The sequence below is a fragment of the Octopus bimaculoides genome, chromosome 14 (genome assembly GCF_046866305.1).
Source record: "Octopus bimaculoides isolate indiv1 chromosome 14, ASM4686630v1, whole genome shotgun sequence".
In the NCBI taxonomy this organism is placed as follows: domain Eukaryota; kingdom Metazoa; phylum Mollusca; class Cephalopoda; order Octopoda; family Octopodidae; genus Octopus; species Octopus bimaculoides.
In genome coordinates, this window is record NC_142941.1 from 1,448,235 (window position 1) to 1,470,734 (window position 22,500).

General features: G+C 37.4%; 1 protein-coding gene and 1 long non-coding RNA gene across 5 annotated transcripts in view; one reads left to right on the forward strand and one right to left on the reverse strand.

The window, feature by feature from the left end:
- Nucleotides 1-16,056, forward strand: part of LOC128249409 (uncharacterized) — a 57,485-nt gene extending 41,429 nt beyond the window's left edge. The window contains exons 2-3 of the long non-coding RNA XR_008265519.2: nt 11,119-11,233; nt 15,923-16,056. This is a non-coding gene — a long non-coding RNA (uncharacterized LOC128249409). The remainder of the gene's footprint in view (nt 1-11,118; nt 11,234-15,922) is intronic.
- The window catches only part of LOC106873244 (protocadherin alpha-8), a 59,690-nt gene that overhangs the window by 7,500 nt on the left and 29,690 nt on the right, over nt 1-22,500 (reverse strand). For 2 of the 4 annotated variants that reach the window (XM_014920526.3, XM_014920523.3), the window contains exons 2-3: nt 20,619-20,814; nt 1,240-3,698 (exon numbers count right to left, since the gene is read on the reverse strand). In XM_014920526.3, the coding sequence (XP_014776012.2) occupies nt 1,240-2,916 (1,677 nt within the window). In that variant the 5' untranslated portion in view covers nt 2,917-3,698; nt 20,619-20,814. The remainder of the gene's footprint in view (nt 1-1,239; nt 3,699-20,618; nt 20,815-22,500) is intronic. The other 2 variants (XM_089362138.1, XM_014920525.3) reach the window with 1 other exon arrangement.

Here is a 22,500-nt window from a genome sequence, read left to right on the forward strand (position 1 = left end):
AGAATTGAAGTCACTACCTCATGATTGTAAGCCTGACACTCTAACCACAGCCATGTAAGTATAATTAAGACATTTCTCTTAGCAGCTAATCAGTAATTCGAATTTAATGAAGAGATTTCATCACATCAAAACTTCATTGTCTGGATTGTGGGGGAATATCAAAATCTCAATGTGGGAACGTTTACTAAGATATGTTTGTTTATATGAATGTGGGTGTGGTTTATATTGATGTAGGTGTGGGTTATATGGATGTGGGTGTAGTTTGTATGGATGTGGGTGTAGTTTATATGGATGTGGGTGTGGTTTATGTGGATGTGTGTTTTATATGGATGTTGCTATAGTTTATATTGGTGCAGGTAGGTGTAGTTTATATGGATGTGGGCTTGGTTTATATGAATGTGAGTATGGTTTATATGGATGTCGCTATAGTTTATATTGCTGCAGGTAGGTGTAGTTTATATGGATGTGGGCTTGGTTTATATGGATGTGAGTATGGTTTATATGGATGTCGCTATAGTTTATATTGCTGCAGGTAGGTGTAGTTTATATGGATGTGGGTGTAGCTTATATGACTGATGGTTTGAATATTGTGACTTGTACTTGCTCATTTTCATATTTTGGGGTTTATATTGATGCGAGTGTTTTCTGATGCATAACGTAAGGGATCTCAAGAAACATGATCCAGTTCCATTTAGATATTAATGGTGTTGCAAGAAATGTAAATGGAGCAAAATATATTTACATTCAATGTTTACACTTGGCAAGACCAGTAAATTGGTGAAATTATTAAGGCACCAAAAGAAAATACATTTAAATATTTGATGCATTCTGAGTTCAAATCAAATCAAGGTCAATATTGCCTTTTATCCTCCCTGGGTCAATTCAGTAGAAAATAGGTGGTTGGTGTATATACACATTTCAGGGGTCCTTGCCTCTTCCTCAGTACCATGTTCAACCCATTAACTACCCTTGAACACATTGCTTAAATAACCACTAAATATGGCAGTGTAACATTATTTTATATGGCAGGAATGTGTTTAATATATAAATAACTAATGGTGTACATATATTCACTTCATGGGGAACAAGATATATATTTCTAATGGTGTACATTAGTTCATCTCAAAATGTACATATATCCCACACCCCATAATATACTCTGATCACACATTCAGCTCTGCACACTCAACTGGATGTTTCTGTGCTACCGACAGCAAAATTTGAACCTGAATCTCTTACCTGTGGTGTTCTCTGGGACCATCTGGACAATGATGATGATTTCCATTCATTTCGTGATTCATCCACTGGGTAAAGCTGTCCATGCATCGATAACGAGCTGCCTCCCATTATGTCATCCGGGTTACATGACACAGGGACTGTGTTGTTAGACTGAGAGATGAGTTGCCTCATTTCGTTCCTTGGGTGTTTTGAGGCTGAGATGGCCGTGTGTTGTAAGGCTCTGTTCTGGTTTCTAGTTCTAATCACACACAGGGTGACAGAAATAACAATCACCACTGATAGAACGACAGCTACTGGGACAATGATAACGACCCAGGTCACGTCGATTAAGCTGTCCGACTGTTGGTGGACTGCAGCCAACATTGGTGAGGTGGTGTTGCTTACACTTAACGAGAGAGTTAAGGTGGTGGCGGCTGATAAAGACGGCATGCCACTGTCTTTTACCATAAACTTTAGGTCATATGTTCCTGCATCATTTTGGTAAACAGTCCGAGAGAAAGAAAGAACCCCTGTGTAAGGGTTCACAGTAAATAGATGTTTGTCATTGCCTCCGATGATTTCGTATTTAAGGAAAGCATTTTCTTGGTTGTCCCTGTCGGAGGCCTTCAGTACTGTGAGGTCATTCTTACTCTGTGGATGGTAATAAAAGTCCAAACTGAAAGGATCTACACTTGGAAAGGTGAAATAAGGAGCATTATCGTTTTCATCGACCACCTTAACGATAATGTTTGCTGTGCTGTTTAACGATGGTGTTCCATTGTCTTTAACGAAAACCTTAAATTTGTAGACTTCTTGTTGTTCCCTGTCTAATGACGACTTGGTTGATATGAATCCATAATTTGTGATTTGGAAAGGAATGTCATTTGTGTCGGTGCCCTGTAGAAAATAAGTCAACTGACCCCCAAGTTCCAGATCGGGGTCAGTAGCATTGATAAAACCAACAGGAAAGTTGGATTTTTCATTCTCGTAGGTGAGGAACTTGAATGTGTCTTTGGTAAACTGGGGTTTCACATCATTCACATCTGTCACTCGGATAGAGAATCTGTTTTCAGCCCTCAACGGTGGAGAGCCTCGGTCACTGCATTTTATAACAATATCATAATGATCTTCTTTCTCTCGATCAACCGAATTCTTCACAATCACTTTATATTCCTTGAAACCAAAATTCAAAAGCTGGAATTTGTCGTGCTGTAGCTCACAGCTGACCTCTCCATTCAGTCCCATGTCATTATCAGTGACCATTACATAAGCAAGGAAACTCCCAGCTTCAATATCTTCTGAGATCGATGCCACATTCTCGGTCAATGTAAACACAAAATCTACCTCAATGTTTGGTGCATTGTTTTGTTGGTTCATAACATTTACTAAAACAATGGCTGTTGAACTTAGCGGAGGCTCCCCTCCATCAGTTGCATCAACAAACAATTTATAAACCACCTTCTGACCCACGGGGAAGATCTTTTGTAATAAAATCTCTCCGGTAGTTTTATTCAATTCAAAATGACTTTTAGCTTCGTCTGAAGTTTTGGGGCTAAAATGGTAGAGAATCTTGCTGTTTTTCCCCTGCATCCAGGTCCTTGGCAGCCAATACCACAACTGGCAGTGACATCTGGTGGGTGTTTTTAATGGAAACATTATACATTTGATGTGAAAACACTGGTGGATTGTCATTGACATCGTTCACTGCTATTTGAACATTTAAAACACTTTGCATTGGTAAAGAACCTCCGTCTTTGGCAACAATCTGCAACGTATACGTGTCCTTTTCCTCTCGATTCAGTTTCCCTTCTAAAATAATGGCCAAGTTAGCTCTGCCATCAATTCTTTTAAAGACAGACAGAGAAAACAACCGATTGTTGTTATTCCGAAGTTGGTAGGTGATCTGAGAGTTTAGAATTCCAACGTCTTTATCAATGGCATTTGGTACAGATATCTTGGAACCTTTTCCGTCTCTCTCAGAAAATTGGATATTCACTTGTTTGACAGGGAATTGAGGAACGTGGTCATTTATGTCTTGAATAATTACTTTGATTTTTAGAATTTTCATGAATTTCTTAGCTTTTCTCACAGCAACTTTAACAATTCTGAAACATTCCTTGTTGTAAATACACAGAGTTTCAGCATCCAGCGCCTGAGCTGTGAATAGTTTACCATTACTGCTCACATTGAATAACTGACTAATGCTGTTTGAGCCCCTTCGTTGGAGTTGACTGAACGTGATTAAAGGGACATGTTCAGGGACCACCCTGTCTGATAAATGGGAGTCTGCAGCAATGTTCCCAATGTACGAACCAATTGCTTTCTCTTCCTTCACATGATAAATCAAATTCGATGCGGAGTAGTTTGGAAGAAAAAATAAGATTAAAAATCCAAATAGCAGAAATCTCCCCATATTTCTGTTGGTGCCAGGTGGTTGATAATCCAATTTGGTGGTTGATCCCAATTTAGTAGAAACAATTCTGAAAGAAAACAAAATAATACAAATTAATTAAACTCATTACAAATAAATCATTTTAACAAATGTCTTTCAAAATTTTATACACAAAACCTGCAAAAGGTGAGTTTGTGTTTTATTCTTCTTAGGTTGATAAAATAAAGTACCTGTCATTTACTGGGTTTCATTTAACTGATTCTAACTCCTTCCCCAACAAAATTCCTGGTGTTGTCTCCAAGAAATCTTTATATGTAATAAGTAAAGCTCAAAAGGTTACATTCACTTTATTGTTGCATGTTGGGAGGGTCATTTTGCCATTAATGAACACATGCACACACACACACTGGTTCTATTTCACTTCTTTAGTATTTGTCAATTGGTAGACTATTTAACCAATTAACTAATCAAATGTTTGATTATAATTCAATCAATCAATCAATCAATCAGATTTGTCAAAGTCCATTCATCACCATTATTAATCTCTCCTTCCTCCAGGTCAGCATCACATTTAAATAATATTCTATTATATTTAATTATTCATTAAGCTATCTGTAGGTTTGTTTATTTATTTGCAGTTATTTTAGAAGAGAAAGGGTGAATCTATTGACATATTTCAGATTACCATTACTGCGGGGTGGGGAATGTTTCCCTTAATTCAAAGAAGTGGACTACCAATGTTTACAACACAGTAGACTCCACTAAGAGTACCAAAGGACCAGCTGGTTGTTCAACTGGGTGACCAGTCCAAAGAAGCATTCAACAACACAACCACAGCCCCTCCTCCGGCCGCCTCTGGGCCCTCGGACAGGATTCTGTCCTTCCACTTCCATTCACAATGATTTGGTGAAATGAGAAGATCTTTGATCAAGCTACTGTACTCTAGGATTGAACACAGAACTATGCAATTATAGAGTGAACCTTTTTAACAACACTGTTATCTGTAGAATGGGGGTGGGGCAGAGGGCAGATATACTTTCAGCTCTCTGTGTGTGTGTGTGTATATATACATGTATGTATGTGTATATATTTTATGTATTTATGTATGTATATATGTATGAATTCAATATTTTACATCTCACTGTAGGAATGTTTCCCTTCGTTTGTTACATAATAAAATGAATAATAATAATATATATATATATATATATATATACACACACACATACATATAAATATACATATACATACATACTACATACATATATATATATATATATATACACACACACACACACACATACATACATATCTGCACAGCTTGATGTAGGAGAGAGAGACAGAGAGAAATACAAAAGACAGAGCAAACACACAGACATCCGGCACACGCATTGCATGCTGCAGCCTCGACAGACACACAGACACACAGACACAGCAACCCCCTCCCCTCCCCGTCACCACCACTCAGCTCCCACGCACATTGCACGGACAACATTCGCGGCAAACACACAGACACAGCAAACGCAAACTACACACACGCATCGGTATAAAGAAAAATTTGCTAGAGTTGCTTCCCTTGCATCTCAAAATTCTTCACACTTTGTCCCGTTCTGCCTCCGTCCTAGGTCATCGTCATAATAACAGGATGAGGTGCAGAAGGATTGTTCCCCACCAGTTATTAGGGTCCATAGAGAATGTTAGTGACCCTTTCTTTCTAGCATTCATGTTGTCTCGTTCTTCACAGACAATATTAATACATTCGTTACCCAGGAAATATCTTCCATCGTTGATATTCAATCAGAACGGAAAGCGAGTCAAACCATTGATTGTCAAATTGACAAATTAATTCTAACCCCCCCCCCCCCCCCTCGATAACTAGAAAATTTCACATCCCCACCGTCACTTCTCTATTAAAGAAAAGCCATGAAATACTTTGTATTAAAATAATTCTTCTTTCTTCGCCAAAACGACCCCAATTTTATTAAAGAACAAGGTTTCTTCATTATTTACAGTTGACGGATATTTGTCCTCATCTTGTTTGTTGTCAACACAATGTTTCGGCTGATATACCCTCCAGCCTTTATCAGGTGTGTCGGGGAAATTTCGAACCTCGGTTGTCATTCCTAAGGTATTTTTCAATGTTGTTGTTGTTATTATTATTTCAATGGCAAAAAGAAAAATCAAACAGCATTTAAATTCTGAGTATATGTGTGTGCGTGTAGAAGGAAAGTATGTGAATGTTTGTACGTGTGATTATCACGTCTCTTATTTTTGTACCTTTTTTCATATATAAAATACTACGATTAGACGTCATTTTTGACGGCACAGGGCCAGCTAGTCATTTTAATATTTACTGGGTATTAATATATATATATATATATATATATATATATATATATATATATATAGAGAGAGAGAGAGAGAGAGAGAGAGAGAGAGAGAGAGAGAGAGAGCGTGTGTGTATGTGTGAGAAATAATGTGTGTGTGTTAAGCTAAAAACCAATGCTGTGTCTGTGTGTGCGTGACGGTTATGGAAGACAACATTTATCTAAGGGACGTAACTGGGGTTAGACAAAAGCAGACCGTTTCTTGAAGGCTTCAAAATTCTTATTTCTTTAAGACACACACGCAACACACACGACGCGAATATACACACACCCAAACGTTTATATATGTATATATATACATACACAGGGTTGGTCAAAAGTCACCTGACAGTAAATCGAAACAATTTAATTCCAGGATTTATTCACCTGAATGAATTTAGATATGAAACATCATGAAAATTGTTCAAACTGAAGTCCTTTCTGAGCGACACATTTTTTCCATTCGAATCAATACAAAATTACAGATAGTATTTATGTCTCTCAACACCCAAAATAAATCCACCACCTTCGCTCTTTCTCTCAGAAACACTCCTACTTAGTCAAAGGTGGCAGTGGGGGGGGGGAGGGAGGGACTTTTTCTTTTCCTTTGTCTTCCAAGATGCTTGGGACTCTCACAACCAGAATGCTGGAATACCATCCAAAGAGTGACCCAACTGTGAAAAGTTGCTTCTAGGCCAGGATGTTGGGTCACAAACGAAAGTCAACAATTGGAAGCAGAAATCAGTTTTCAATTTTGGCACAAGGCCAGCAATTTCAGGGAGTTGATTAAATTGACCTCAATGCACAACTGGTACTTATTTTATTGACCCTGACAGGATGAAAAGCAAAGCCACCCTTGCTGGAATTTGAACCCAGAACATAAAAACGAACAAAATATTGCTAAACATTTAAGCTGACATGCTAACGATTCTGCTCGCTTGCCACCTTAATTGGAAGCAAATATTGGCAGCCACCAGTGGGAGGAGTGAACATGTGGTGCAGGAGGGGGGATGTTGTGTTGGTAATAAATATCTATATCTATATCTATATATATATATATATATATATATATACACATATGAAAAGCTATTATGTCATTATAATGCAGCAATGTCCACTCTCATATTGTGTCATATTGCGGTTAACAGCTTCTTGTGTTGGTTTTGGTCGTTACTTCTTCATTTGAAGTCCACAATATTTGGTAGGCCATGGGTGAAGGCAACAATGGCCACACTAATATCTATTTCACTTTTCATATCTTTTTATTAACCCAAAATGCTTATATCTGTATTTTCAACATGTGTTTATATCTACATGTGTACAGATCTACATTTAAAGTAACAACATACATGAGATAACAAACATGATAGACTGAAATCATCTGTGATGCAACATGTTTGATAATATTAATATGAAAGTGTTTCATAAGCAGAAAGGGTGAGGATAACAGCATATACGGAATGTGTGTGTGTGTGATTCGATATTATAGCAGAAAGTTGTCAAACATGACACAAGCATGTGCAGTCACTAAAAGTAAAAAAGAGCAAGAGACTGATTCACTGAGCAAAGCAACATAGTTCTATGTAGATTGTTGAGTGGCTCTGCTTTGAGGCTGCATTTGCCAGCTTTTTATAACTGTAAGCAAAAGTTCTCTAGAACCTTCAAGCATGCTGTTTAGTGGGAAAAACTCACTTCTTTTGAAGTTTACCACATCATCCATAATAAATCAGCCAACGTTGATTGGTTGAACCACATTCAAATTGGTGCTTATGTCTTTTATGGTAACACCTAGGCTTTACTTTTGTTATAGTAGGCTGGGGGTATGAGCAGGGAAAATCTGGGGGTAAAAGTCAGTTGAAGCTTCACTAGACACTGTGAATTTGAGCTACTGGGGTTTTCCCCTCGCTTCTCATCTGGTACTGGTCATGCCTGCCACCTGGAATTTGTATACTCTTCTTTCAAAGAGAAGATATTCTCAATAAATCAAGATTTAATCTTGTATGTTATTTAATAGACCTTTATTCCTCTTTATTGTCCACATCCCAGCCACAGACCACTGACCACTGGTCACTCTCAATTCAAGGATCTTTAGTCAGGTTCCATGATCAATAATTGCAAGGAAGACTAGTCCAACTTTTGGTTACAAGGAATCCTCAGTCTGGCCCCTCTCCCTGCTTCTCTCTCATTAATTGACCCCATAATAAAAAATAGATCAAAGGTGATGGGGTGGCTGTATGGAGGGAGGAGCAGTAAGAGGTAGCAAGTGGGGGGAGAAGGAGGAAAAGTTAGAGTGGAGAGTAGGTGTCAGCGGGGGGGGGGACGAGATTAAGATGAAGGGAGAGGAGATAGTTGTAAGAAGTAGCAGTAAAAGGGAGGAGTGAGAGATGGTGGAAGTATTTAGAGAAAAAGTCCCTGGAGGGCAGGAAGAAGGTAAGGGCAGAGTATGGTAGGGTTTCTAATCACTGCAGGATTAAGCAGTGGTGGTGGGGCTGGTAGTAATATAGTATGATGATGATGATGTGTACTAGTAGTGGTGGTGGTGTAGTGCAATGATGGTCTACCAGTGGTGGTGGTGGTGGTGAGTAAAACTATGTGCTAGAGAGCCTGAACAGTACAGTTTACAGTTATCACTTATGATTAACTGATTAATTAAGGTAATTAGTGGGGGGAATGAACATAAGGTGAAGGAGGGGGGAATGTAGTGTTGGTAATAAATATCTATAGTATTACCAATACTCTGCAGCAATTTGCGTTGGCAAGTCTGTAGTTTATCAAGATTTGAAATAAACCAAATCCTACAGAGGTATGTTTGAGGGGCATACCTGTATAGATATGTTCCTCAGACATGCCTTAAAGACCTTTTCTCATATATTTGCTTGATCAAGCTCACTTGAGGTTAAGTAACAACAACAGGTAATTATTTTGTTGGACCTTGTGGGAAAGAACAATAATGACTCTTACTAGAATTGAACTCATGACTGTTACATGCCAAAGTGATTTTACTTGAACTCATTCAGCCCCTGCATTGACTGTATTTCAATCAATTACATTTCAATCAATTACACTTTGACCATTTAACTTGTACAACATTATCGCCTGATGTAATGTTATTGTACATCAACATTATCATCTCATGACACATCAACATTATCACCTTACAACACATCAACATTATCACTTTCTTCAACACTTTTTCCCATTTTCATGCTGGGAAGTCCACCAATGTCCTTCACTCAACACTGACCCATCCAATCATCATTCTTTCAGCACCTTTATTAAATATAATAATATACCTGGGTACAACATCACTAATCAGGTGTTGTCTTGTGAGGTTTGAAGAGTAGAATTTAAACATTTTAATGTTTGGAAAACAAGTTATTCATCATTTCCTTGTATATGCTCACACACACACACATTTGTGTATATATATACACATACATGCACACACACACACACATACACATATTTGTGTTCATATATATATATATATATATATATATATATATATATATATATATATATATATATATATATATATATATATATATGTATATATATATATACACTTATATATACATATATGCACAAACACGCACATATTTGTGTGTATATATATATATATATATATATATATATCTCTTTCCTTTCCTGAGCGTCCAATAATACTATCCATATCACATCCTCACTTTGTTGTTTTTTTGTTATTGTGTTTTTGAACTATATATACATATATATATATATATACATATATATATATACTTATATATACATACATGCACACATACATATGCATATATATATACACACACACACACTTATATACCTGTATACATGTGTGTGTGTGTGTATGTGATGACTAATAAAATGAGGCAAGCAATGGTGTTTCCATTTTCTTTTCAATTTCCAACATTAAAACGAATTGTTTTATTTAGTTTTCTCTGTGAAGTTCCTCGTTATTTCTATGTTTGATGCCCAGTGTGTAACGAAGTTAAAACAATTAAGGATCACAAAGCTGCAGCCTCATCAAATCAAGAAGCGTTGGTTTTTCCCAAAGTGGCTCCGACAGAATCTGGTGTCACAGAAGAATAAAAACCATTTTCATGGATCTGAGACACGAACACTCTTGTAATTCCTGGTTAGGGTTGCAGTTGTTGTTGTTATTTGGCATCAGGTCCAGTGGACCAATGATTAAAGACTTTCCAATTGTGACCATTCCATCTCTATTTACAGGTACACTGTACCTTCAGTACAGTACCTCCAGCTGTCATGCATGAGTGAGTATGACTTAGTAACCATGTACCATACTATCACTAATTTTAGGTGCCTGAGCAGTCATGAGCCAATATGGACCTCCACTCAACCCCTTCACCCTACATCCAGTGGAACATCCAGGATGGACCAGCTGGAGCAAGACAGAACTGCACCAGCTCTCAGCAGGTACTCAGGTACCTGTTTACAGCTTAACAGACTGAAGCAGCTTGAAATGAAGTGCCTTTCTCAAGGACACAATGTTCCACCCAGCCCAGGAATTGAACCTACGCCCTCATGAGTGTAAGCCCAACACTTTAACCACTAGGCCATACCTCTTCACATAGTCTACCTTGGACTATCAGTCATAGGGAACCTTTTTTTCAAGAAATCGGCCACATGAGACATGGTTCATCCTCATCTGGACCGGATGTCTAAAAGAATTCAAGGTAATTTTTCATTAGGCCTGCCATTCAGAAAACCTTGTGAGCCACATGCGGCCTTTTGGAGTCTGATTTGAGGGAGATTTTTCTATGATTTCTAACAGGAGAAGGAACTATGTAGAGGCTCCCTCACAGAGTGGGCAGAATAAACCCATTGCACCTGACATTTATCACTATCACCACCACTACCGCCACCATCATCATAACTACCACAACACCACCACCACCACCATCATCATCACCATCATAACCACCACAACACCAACACCAACAGCAGCAGCACCACCATGACAACCATCATCATCAGCATCATGACCACAACCACCACCATCACCACCACCGCAGGCCTGCAAAGGGCGTAACCATCACAACCCGTTATGCATTTCATGTCTTTAAATGCCTGCAAGTAAATTATAAATAAAACTTCCATGTGGTTGTTGTTTATTTCCAGGTCAACTGAATCAAAGGCATACCAACCATGACCAACCTGACTTCTTTCTGTGATTGAGAACTCTATCACCTAAAATGACCTTCCTGTTTTCAAAGATGGCAAGCTCTTGTTTCAGGTACATTTGGCTGCTATTTCTTTCCGAACCATCTTGAATAACCACATCGTTGATCCCTAGCCCCACAAAGTACCACATCGTTGAGTACAATGACTCAGTCTCTACAAAAGTACATTAGTCAGCCATCTGAGCCGTGTGATAAACCTCTGCTTAATGCCAATGTCTAAATATTAAACGTATCATTGAGATGTTTGATCCGACAGCGACATTGATCCACTCAGATTTGTTCTAAGTTGGCGTCGGTAGTCTTGGAGATGGGAGCAGTCGGTTTACTTAATCATAGTTACCAGTTTTGATTAGAACCCCACCGTGCACTTTGCATCCATCCACAATTTACACTGTAATTATATTTTATTTCAACCATTAGCCCACTGTTTAATGTCTAAGATTTCCCTCACCCCACCTCAAACACACACACACACACAGGTTATATGCTTCTACAACCAATGGCCATTCTCATTCAGTTGTCGCTTCTAAGTAGATTCCATTTTCAGTTGCTTCTTTTAATGTGCAATCTGCATAAGGTTATAGCTGTAAGGTTTAATTACTGATGGTGCATTTGTAAATGCGATTCTTTGGTGTTTTGCAACCGAGTTTTATAGCCAAGAGAAGTAATGAGCTTAGCTTTTATGACTGACATAGCTTTAACTGCTGTCGGTTATCGACTTCATTTTGTTCGCTTCTCCAGGTGTTATGAGCTCTCGGTCTCATGGTGCTTTATAATACTAAAGACTTTTATGATTTCATTCCTGCTCGGCACTGCTGCACAGCACTTAAATTGAACATATAAAAAGTAATAAGGCTTGACACCTGAAATGGTATTTGGCAGGCTTAACTTATGGAAGCCTGCCAAAGCAATAATCTCATCCTAATCATTCTGACCGAGTAGATTGTTTCGCAGTCTCCAACAAAGATACAATCGTTGCTCATTGTTGTGGCAACGAGGCTGGTAGATCTAAGACCACACACACACGTATATGTATATTTGTGTGTGTGTGTGTGAGAGAGAGAGAGAGAGAGACAAAGGGAGAAGAGGTAAAGTAGTAAAAGTGTTGTTCAACGATGGAATTGAGATGAAATTCAAATGACTAACCTACAGCTATTACTTCAGAGAGGTGTTAATTTTAATAGACTGCAATTTAGGTGTCTCTTCTTCCCCAGTCACAGCTGAAGTGAGGAGAACGAACAGACAGACAGGCGTGACGGCAGAGAGAAAGAGAGAGAAGATCATTTCTCTTTTATTCTCAATCTATCCTTCTCCCTCTCTCTCTCTCTTTATGTTTCCCCCTCCCTTTTCTCTCTCTCACCCTCTCCTCCCTGTTAAAGGGACAAGTAAGCAGAGAGAAGAAACCTATTACTTCCCTGTACCACAAATCTTACAACTCAAAACAGATTGTTTGAGATAAAGGAAATTTTAATAGACTAGCTTAAATATTGTACTATACACACACACACACACACACACACACACACGTATACATTAGTGAGTATATTTATTCTGCAGTTTAGAGTGAATACATTTTGTGCCATGATTGTATTGTTGAATTATATTGCCATTGCTGCCATATAGTACAAATATTGGTTTGAAATTTTGGAACAAGGCCCAGCAATTTCAGGGGATAATTGATTACATCAGCCCCACTGATCAGCTGGGACTTATTTTATCAAACCCCAAAAGATGAAAGGTAAAGCTGGCCTTGGTAGAATTTGAACCCAGAATGTGAAGGTGAACAAAATGCTTCAACACACATGCTAACGATTCCTCCAGCTCACCACCTTTACATCATTGTGTACAGATTAAATTGCAGCAGACGCTACTATTTAGCATGTATATATATATGTGTATATATACATACACACACTCACATATATATATTGGAAAAGAGAGTGTTCAATACTGCAATACTGGGTAAGTAAAGTTTAATGTCAGAGGCACGTGGCTAAGTGGTTTGGGTGTTGCACTTATGATTGTGAGTTTGTTGTTTTGTTTCCTTGGGTGATGCATTGTTTTCTTGAGCAAAACCCTTCATTTCACTTTGCTCAAATCCACTCAGCTGGCATAAATGAAGAAACCTACAATGAATCAGTGTCCCCATCTAGTGATGTGAAATATATATGCCACAGAATCCAGGAAACCAATTGTGAATCCACCATCTTTTGTGACCCAAGTCAATGAGAGAATCTTCTTGTGGTTACTGAAATGGCTAGTAATAGCAGCCAAATCTCGCTCAAATTTCATCTAAGTTTTAGAAAGGAAGGTCACATAGATGATATGGACCTGAGTGCTGAGGAAGCAAGGGTCATGGGGTGCATGTATTTGATCACATGTCTGCCAGATTAGGGTAGCAGGCCTGGACCCAGGTCTTTATATGTCGGAGAAGGTGAGTCAGTAACCTTTGACCTTTTGAGGCCTTCTCTGCTTGATGAAACTGGTGTGGTTAATGGTCAATGTCCAACATCTGTGCAAGGAAATAACAGGGGCTCCAGTGGGTGGGGTTGTGTGGAGGAAGGATTTGTTGAGGCTTTTAGCACAGTCTACAAATTAAGTCACAGAAAGGGAAGAGGAGAGACAACTGATAAATAGGTTAGTTAATTAGTAGGTTGGTTGATTGGTCAGTTGGTTGGTGGGTTAATTACCGGTATATCTAGAGAGAAATGATGTTATGTGGCTAATTAATCTATGACTAGTGAGTGCCCCACAACATTATTGTCATGGGGTGGTGGGTTGATCAAATTAGTCCTAAAAATTAGACTTGTGACTACATTTATGTCTAACTGGTCAAGATTAACTGGACCAGTCTGTCATAATTGTAATTAGCAAAAACTGACTAAAAAGTACTTTGATCAGTTAGACTACTAATTACTTTTATGACTATCACAGTATTTTCCAACACACCCATTATCATCACCACCACCATTACCTCCATCACTGCCGCCACCACTACACTGTGTGTCCCCCCTCCACCATTCTCCAAAGTTTCCAACATCCTTCACAAAGACATAAGTCAGGGGAAAATCAAACGATTGAACTAAGGTAGAATATCAAACAGAAAATAGCAACAAAAATAACAAAAAACAAACAAACCAGAAAAGCGAAAGAACCATAAAAAAATCTTGCATCTGTTCCAGGTCAGCGAATATAGGGATCTGTGTATGGTTGAGTGAGTTGGTCATGGGTCCCTCTCTGGTGTGTGTTCTGAGTGGAGGAGGGGGGTAGGGACGGGAGTGGGGGAGGGCTGTTCTGTTTCTTGCTGATTTGTTGTCGTCAGAGTTTCTAATTGTTTATTTCTTGTTGTTTATCTGTTTTATTCAGTCAACCTCGAAATTAATCTGATTCCAATATCTCTCTCTGCCCCCCCCCCCCCACCATCACCACCACCCCTGCTGCTCCCAATGACTCAATATTCTGTTATCAGTGAAGCGCGAAGATAAATCTTTTCGTTACTCACTCTCTTACAAACTCTTTCCTGCTGAATACTGTGTCTTTATAGTTATTTTTTATTGGTTTATATACCATGTATTTTGTGAATAACAGACTCACTGGCCATAGCTTTCCAAAGGGGACCATCACTGGCTGATGGTGGTAGTGGTGGTGGTGGTGGTGGTGGTGGTGACATTTCACTGTTTGATGTTGTTGATGGTTTTGATGATGGTGGTTGTGATGTACAAAATGGTGATCATGGCAGTAGTGATGATGATGATGATGGTGTTGGTAAGGTTACTGAAAGTGGTGAGGATATAGGTGACGGAGGTGGTGGTGGTGGTGGTTCTAGCTGTGGGGGTGGTGGTGGTGGTGTTAAGGTCTCTAGAATTATTCTAAAAGTCAAAATACAAAACATTACACACTGACAACACCACCACAACAATGACAGTACACTAACAACAACAGCAACAACAACAGCATGCCTCAACGTTCCACCACACAATGCATCACATGTTAAGAAGGTGGCTTCACTTGCAGTCACTTGAGCTGTTAAAGAAAGCAGCCAAATCTTCCTCAGATCAAACCGATTAATGTTTATATAAAAGAGACACAGTCGACTGTCTGATGCTGTCATACATTGGTGGTCACAATGCACACACATGCACACACATACACACGCACACACACACACATGGAAGCGTACCAAAGCCTAGCTGTGAGTGAAGTAAGAAGAATGTAAACACATTGTTATTACGCTTTTGATGTGCAGAATAACAAATAAAGGGATCTCCTGGTGCACTGTTTCATGATTCTTTGTCCTCTCAACAGAGAAAACATACACTCTCCATACACTAATGCCATAGTGTGGTAACGGCTACAATACACACACACACACCAGTCTTACATGTGTTCACACCAGACACAGACATACAAACTCTAGAGATATGTATATATATATACATACACACTGGATATATACACACACACTACACCAGTTATGTAAACATAACCCCCCACACACAAACACACACACAGCAGATACATGTACAAGGAATGCACACATACTAAATGTATGTGCACACATACCATAAGCACACACACAAATACATGCACAGCAAATACAAATGCATTGATAAATATATACATACATATATATATATACACACATGACTGAAGTAAATAGACACCATATAAACCACTGTTTTATGTTTATTCTAACTTGAAAAGGTTTATATTTTTTATTAATTGACATTTTTATGTTTCAGGTTCTAAATGTGAGTGCTTAATCATGTCGCATACAAAAGAAACTTTGGAACTGTCCGAATTTCAAAGACACCGTATTGAAGGTCAATCTGAAGGTGGACTTAGCATAAAATCACAGAAAACCTTGGGATTCCGCTTTCTACAGTTAATAGAGTGTGCAATTCACCAGAGAGGGGAAGGTGTCCACATCACCTCACCCAGGTTGATCAGAGCCCTCTGACAGGACTCTTTGTTTTGTTAAGAGGATAATCCTCATTGCAAGGCCTCTGACGTAGCAGAACAAGTTGATGTCAGTCTGAGAACAGCTGCCAGGTATCTCTGCAAAATTGGCTACTATGGCAGAACAGCAAGAAGGAAGCCACCTCTTCAACCAGCCAATATCAAGTGGAGAAAAGATTTGGCCAGTGAGATGGTGGAGAGGCCACTAGCATTTTGGGACACTATCATATTCTCTTATGAATCCAAATTTGCTGTATTTCTGGACAGTGGTCAAATGTGGGTCTGGAGATTCTGGTGATCAAGAATTTGATGTGAAAAGATTGCTGTCAACAATAACACACAGCAGCTATTCTGTGATGGTCTGGGGAGCAATTTGGAGCAATGGTCGATCAGAGCTGGTGGTGTGTGAGGGAAACATAAACTCAGATAAATATGTGTCCATATTGTAGAAAGGAGTCCTTCTAATCTTCTCCAATGGTGAAATGATTAAAGAAGACTCTTTATTTATGGAAGATGGGGCGCTTTGACACATGACTAAAAAGACTCAAGGTTGGTTGAAAGAGAATGGCATTGAAAAGCTTCCATGGCCAGTCACAAGGTTTGAACCCTTTGAACACCTGTGAGGCATAATGAACAGGACACTTCATAAGAACAAGAAAGCATCTTCAAAGCCAGAACTTTTAAGATTACTGCATGAAACTTGGCAAGACGTCTACAGTTGAGCGAGAAGGAGTAAACATAATGTCGATAAGTACTCTTCCTTTTTTTACTAGTTTTATTCAATAAGTTTATAATGTACGCAGTGGATTTTACTAAATAATCTTATCAAACACAATTAACTTACGTTTGACATAAAAAAATGGTAATTTCTACTTGTATAGATAGGGGTAAATCTTACACTAAATTATTAATTCCCATAATGTTTATTTAGATATGTTGTAGGATTTGATGTGGTTATAATTTAGTCATTGATGATTTCCTTAGGTTTAGCATTTTCTATATATATATCAGAATTGTAATTTAGGTGTTTAATTTTAAAAAAATATATTCGTAATTTATATATTTTTATTCTTATTTTTATTTTTTATTTAATATGACTTTTAATATGTATTTTTAACTTTGACCCATAAATAATAATAAGATAAATAGCCTGAGGATGCACTGGTGGATTAGGTGTAGCCTTGATATACACCCCACTAGTGCAGAAACACGTGTAGCATTGATTAGAAATACATTCTTTCCCCACAGACCAATAACAGGTAAGTTATATATTTTTTCAACTAATTTTATTGTATTTCATAGTAGGTTATTTTTAATTGCTTATATTATTTTATTGGATGTAACTTTCTATGTGTATTCCATACAATAAGGTTATCCTAAAACAGGAGTTGCGGTTCTCTTGGCAAAATCCCAAATTTGTAATATATATATATATATATAAAACGGTTGAAATTTAATTGCAATGGCATGTTATAAGATGTGAAAGATGAGCAATGCATGAAGTTTTAAGGAAATATTTTTTTTTACCCATTACACTATACAATACCTTGCCTCAACGGGCAGGTGATAAAATCTTAAACCATGCAAAGTAAAAAAGTTAATTTCAGCCTGTGTGTTCATATTGTAATAGTAAACCATAGAGAGAAATGGTAATGTGCAGAGAAGACAAAGTGAGTGAGTGTGGGAAGTTGGGTCTCATAGCTGCTGACAGTAGATTTCATTTCTCATGCTGACCATTGCCTTTAGTAGCTGCCTTGGTTTGGATCATGATTCTAGCATTCTGCTTCCTAACTGATGGTAGCTGTCTCTGACTCTAGCTTGTCATTAACTGATTGAGATTGAGTTGTCATGAGCCGACTAATTCAGTTGTCACCAAGTCACTAAATTATTTCTTTATTTGTCAATGAATGACACACAGAGAGGGGACAAGACAATACAAAACATTTAGGTTTGGAGTTTATGACTTAATGGAAATTGGAAAAATGAAATCAAGAGATATAATGAAATCGTATAAAAATTTCTGTGATTATATTTTTGGGTTCAGTGTTCAACCTGCCGGTTTCTTTTTTTCTCCTTTTTCTGCTTATTACTTTTCCTTTCTGATTAGACCGGCTACAACAGCGCCGCCCCATTCACTTTCAACTTCCTTACAACATTTGTCCATCTTTTCACAAACGTACTTCGAGGCAGGCACCCCTTCTCCAGGCTAATCTTTTTAGATAGGTGGTAGGTAAAAAGACCAACCAATCCACGTCCAGATATCAAGTTGCCTGCCTCAATTCCTCTTCCACACTAACTGTCTTTTGCTTGCAGGCTCTTGCTTTTATAACTACCCAGAAGGAGAGACATATTGCTGAGAACAATAGATTTCGTTGGTGCTACTTGTTATCTTAATTCTAGTTTTTGGTGGCTTATAAGGGGTTAGAAGGGTCAAGTGGCGAAGATATTATTTTGCTTAGCGAAGGCATCCAGCAAATGTAAACTGCTGTCACAGAAAAACTATTGTTTTACTGTGAGAAAAGTGCTGTTCAAGTATTAATTTAAATTTGGCTATCTAGGATCAAATCTACAGCATGCCTGCAAGATCCACTACATATATATGTATATTTCTATAGATGTGTATGTATATATATATATATATATATATATATATATATATATATATATATATATATATATATATCTGATATGTATACACATATATATATATCTGATATGTATACATATATATGTATACATATATATGTATATATATATATATATATATATATATATGTATATATATATATATATATATATGTATATATATATATATATATATATGTATATATATATATATATATATATGTATATATATATGTATATATATATATATATATGTATATATATATATATATATATGTATATATATATATGTATATATATATATATATGTATATATATATATGTATATATATATATATATATATGTATATATATATATGTATATATATATATATATGTATATATATATATGTATATATATATATATATGTATATATATATGTATATATATATATATATATGTATATATATGTATATATGTATATATATATATGTATATATATATATATATGTATATATATATATGTATATATGTATATATATATATGTATATATATATATATATGTATATATATATATGTATATATATATATATATATGTATATATGTATATATATATATATATATATATATATATATATATATATATATATATATATGTATATAATATGAATGAGTGAGTATCATATGTGGAGACAGAGAGAGAGACTGTGTTGTGGTGAAGCGGAAGATATTAAAACAATGGCAATAAGAATGGAGAAGGAGGAGTTGACAATAAGCCAGGGATGAGGAGAAAGTATTTTATGAGGGAAGATTTATTAGTAAGGGAGAGAGAGAGGAGGGGGTGGTGGTGGTGGTGGTGGTGGAAAGACATGAAATTGACAGAAGGCCAAGGAAGGGAAACTGTTATGTGATGGTAAGTTGTCTATGAAGAGACATTAAGTAAATGTTGATGGTGAGCCAAAGTTTGAGAAAAATTTGTGATTGAGAGAAATCTTTTCCGATGGACACTGACTTTACTAAGGGATAGTTAAATATTTCAGGCTTTGCAAACAATCAGTTGTCCCTTATTCATTATATTTATTTATTTAGTTTCTTGTAACGCACAAATGGGATACTACTGTGTTTGGGGTTATTGGTCTTTAATAGTTTTTCTATTTGAGAGAGTGACAAAGGACCGTTGCTAATTTGGCACAGAACAAATAGCACAGGGGACTCCACTCAAAGAACATTGTTTCCTCTAATTTCCTGCCATTGTTTACATTCTTCACCAATGTAGCTCACCAGCACACGCAAACACACACACACACACACATGCATGCCTGCACTCACACATATGCATGCACACACATGCATGCATGCATGCACACATGCTAGTCTTTTGCATAATTCTCTTCTATTGAAATTCTGCTCACAAGATATTGATTAATTTAAAGGTAAGATATAAAGACACTAGTCCAAGGTACCACCGATGGCCCTAGGTACCCTTTATTTGCCCCGAGGTACCATCCATTCAGTGGGGTGAATCTGGAGGTTTATTGTTGTGAGATGAATTTGTTAACAACTTTTTATGTGTCACTGGCACCGGAGCCAGTCAGGCTGACCTGGCATCAACCATGTTCGGATGATGCTTTTTATGTGCCACCAACATGGGAGCCAGTCATGGGGCACTGGCCACAGCTACAATATTGGTTTTACTTGACTCAACATGTCCTCTCAAGCATATCATATTGCCCAATGCATCAGGGGTACTCTTAACTGGGCCAGACATGCATGGCTGTGATCTCACTTTAGTTGCCGGGTCTTCTCAATCACAGCATATCTCCAAAGGTCTCAGTCTCACTAATAACAAATAAACAGATTAAATGAACTGACCTCTTTAAAAATTTGATTCTGGGTATTGTTGATGGTTCCTGAGGATATTGTATATGATTCCATAACTTGGTAGATGTAGAGTCTAGTTTGGTGTAAGGGGTAAAGTGTTCCTTTGAGTAGTAGAACAGGATGTAGTATATAGACGGAGGCAGCAGATCATGGTAAATATTCCGTGGTGGCAGTTAGTGGGTGTCTCCTATGGAATGGGTAAAGAAACAAAGACAGAATAAAAATCTTTGCTAAGATTATCTTTCTCTATTGGCCTCAAGGGCTGCCTAAATATCTGGCAGAACAAAAGAGAAAGGACAGCAGAAACTGGAAATGCGTAAACAATAAAACAATAACAATTTACATAAAAGCATATTTGCAAAATCTTCACTGGGGATGGGTGGGGGGGACATCACCCAGGAGCAACTAAGGAGCCTCATAGATTCTGAGCCACCCTACTCACTGGGAGCACCATGGTGTATTGATCTCTATATTGATAGATTATTTGATTTAGTAGAGCCAGGCACTGGGGTCAATCATCTATGCCCTTCCTCTCATCCCCAAGAGGGAGGTCTTGTGTCAATGGGAGAAATGTATGTAACTTTAATGTCTAACACAGACACAAACAGGGTTAGAATACTTATTACTTTATAAGCCCCAGAAGAATGAAATGTAAAGTTGAGCTCAGTAGAATGTGAACTCAGAATGTAACAGTGAGTATGTAAATACTAAAAGGGTATTTTCTCCTGCATCCGACCAATTCTGCCATGTTTACTTCCATTTTGGCAAACACTTATTGGACATTTTTTCATGGAAACAGAAGGAAAAGAAAATATTAAGCTTATCAGATATAAGATGTCCAAATAAGTACTTGCTATATGTCATCATTCTAATTTTAAAATATAGAGGTCACATGACCTGTCACATGTGTTGCACTTCTTTGAATATTTGTCATCTTGTGATAAAGGCAATGGAGTTCAGCAACATTTATCTATCGCTATATGTATGTGTACACACACACACACACACACACACATGCACACATAATTATACGCAAGGAGTAGACCAAAAAAGACGTGGGGAGAAGTGCTGAGAAAGGGTCTTCTGCCACTGGATTTCATTGAGGAAATGACAAGGGACCAGGAGATGTGGCGATTTGTTGTACTTGATAAGACACATCAAGCTAAGTAAAGTAGCTCTTCTTGCACACATACAGGCTTGTCCTTTGCAGGTGCTGGTTTCACTTAAAAAGTACCCATGCTAGTGCTACATAAACGCCCCCATGTCAGTGACATGTAAATAGCACCCAGCATAATCTGTTAAGTGGTTGGCATAAGGAAGGGCATTCATCCGTAAAGACCATGCTACAACAGACAGTTGGAGTCTAGACACCACCCTCCTTGTCAACCCATCAACCGATGCCAGCATGAAGAGTGGACATTAAACAACAACAATGATGATGTGTGTGTGTGTGTGAGTATGTATGTATGTAGATACACACATCTGTGCGCACGCACACACACACACACGCACATGTATGGTTCATGTAAATGCTGTTGTAACTAAATGGTGAATGCAAAATTGCTCACTGAACTGAAATTTATTGGAGAAAGTAAACATGGATGCAATAATTAGTAAACCTCAAAGAAAAATTGGAGGTAATTTCATAGAATCACACGAAACTTTAGTTCCTTGAGTCACTTGTATAAATTGTAAATAGAAAATGAGGAAATAAATGTATGCTCCATTACGTTATGTATTAAGATAGATAGATAGATTGATAGATAACTATAGATAGATAAATATATAGATAGATGAATACACAGACAGGCAGATAGATATGTACAGATATATATGTACGTATGTATAGATAGATAGATAGAAAGATATAGAT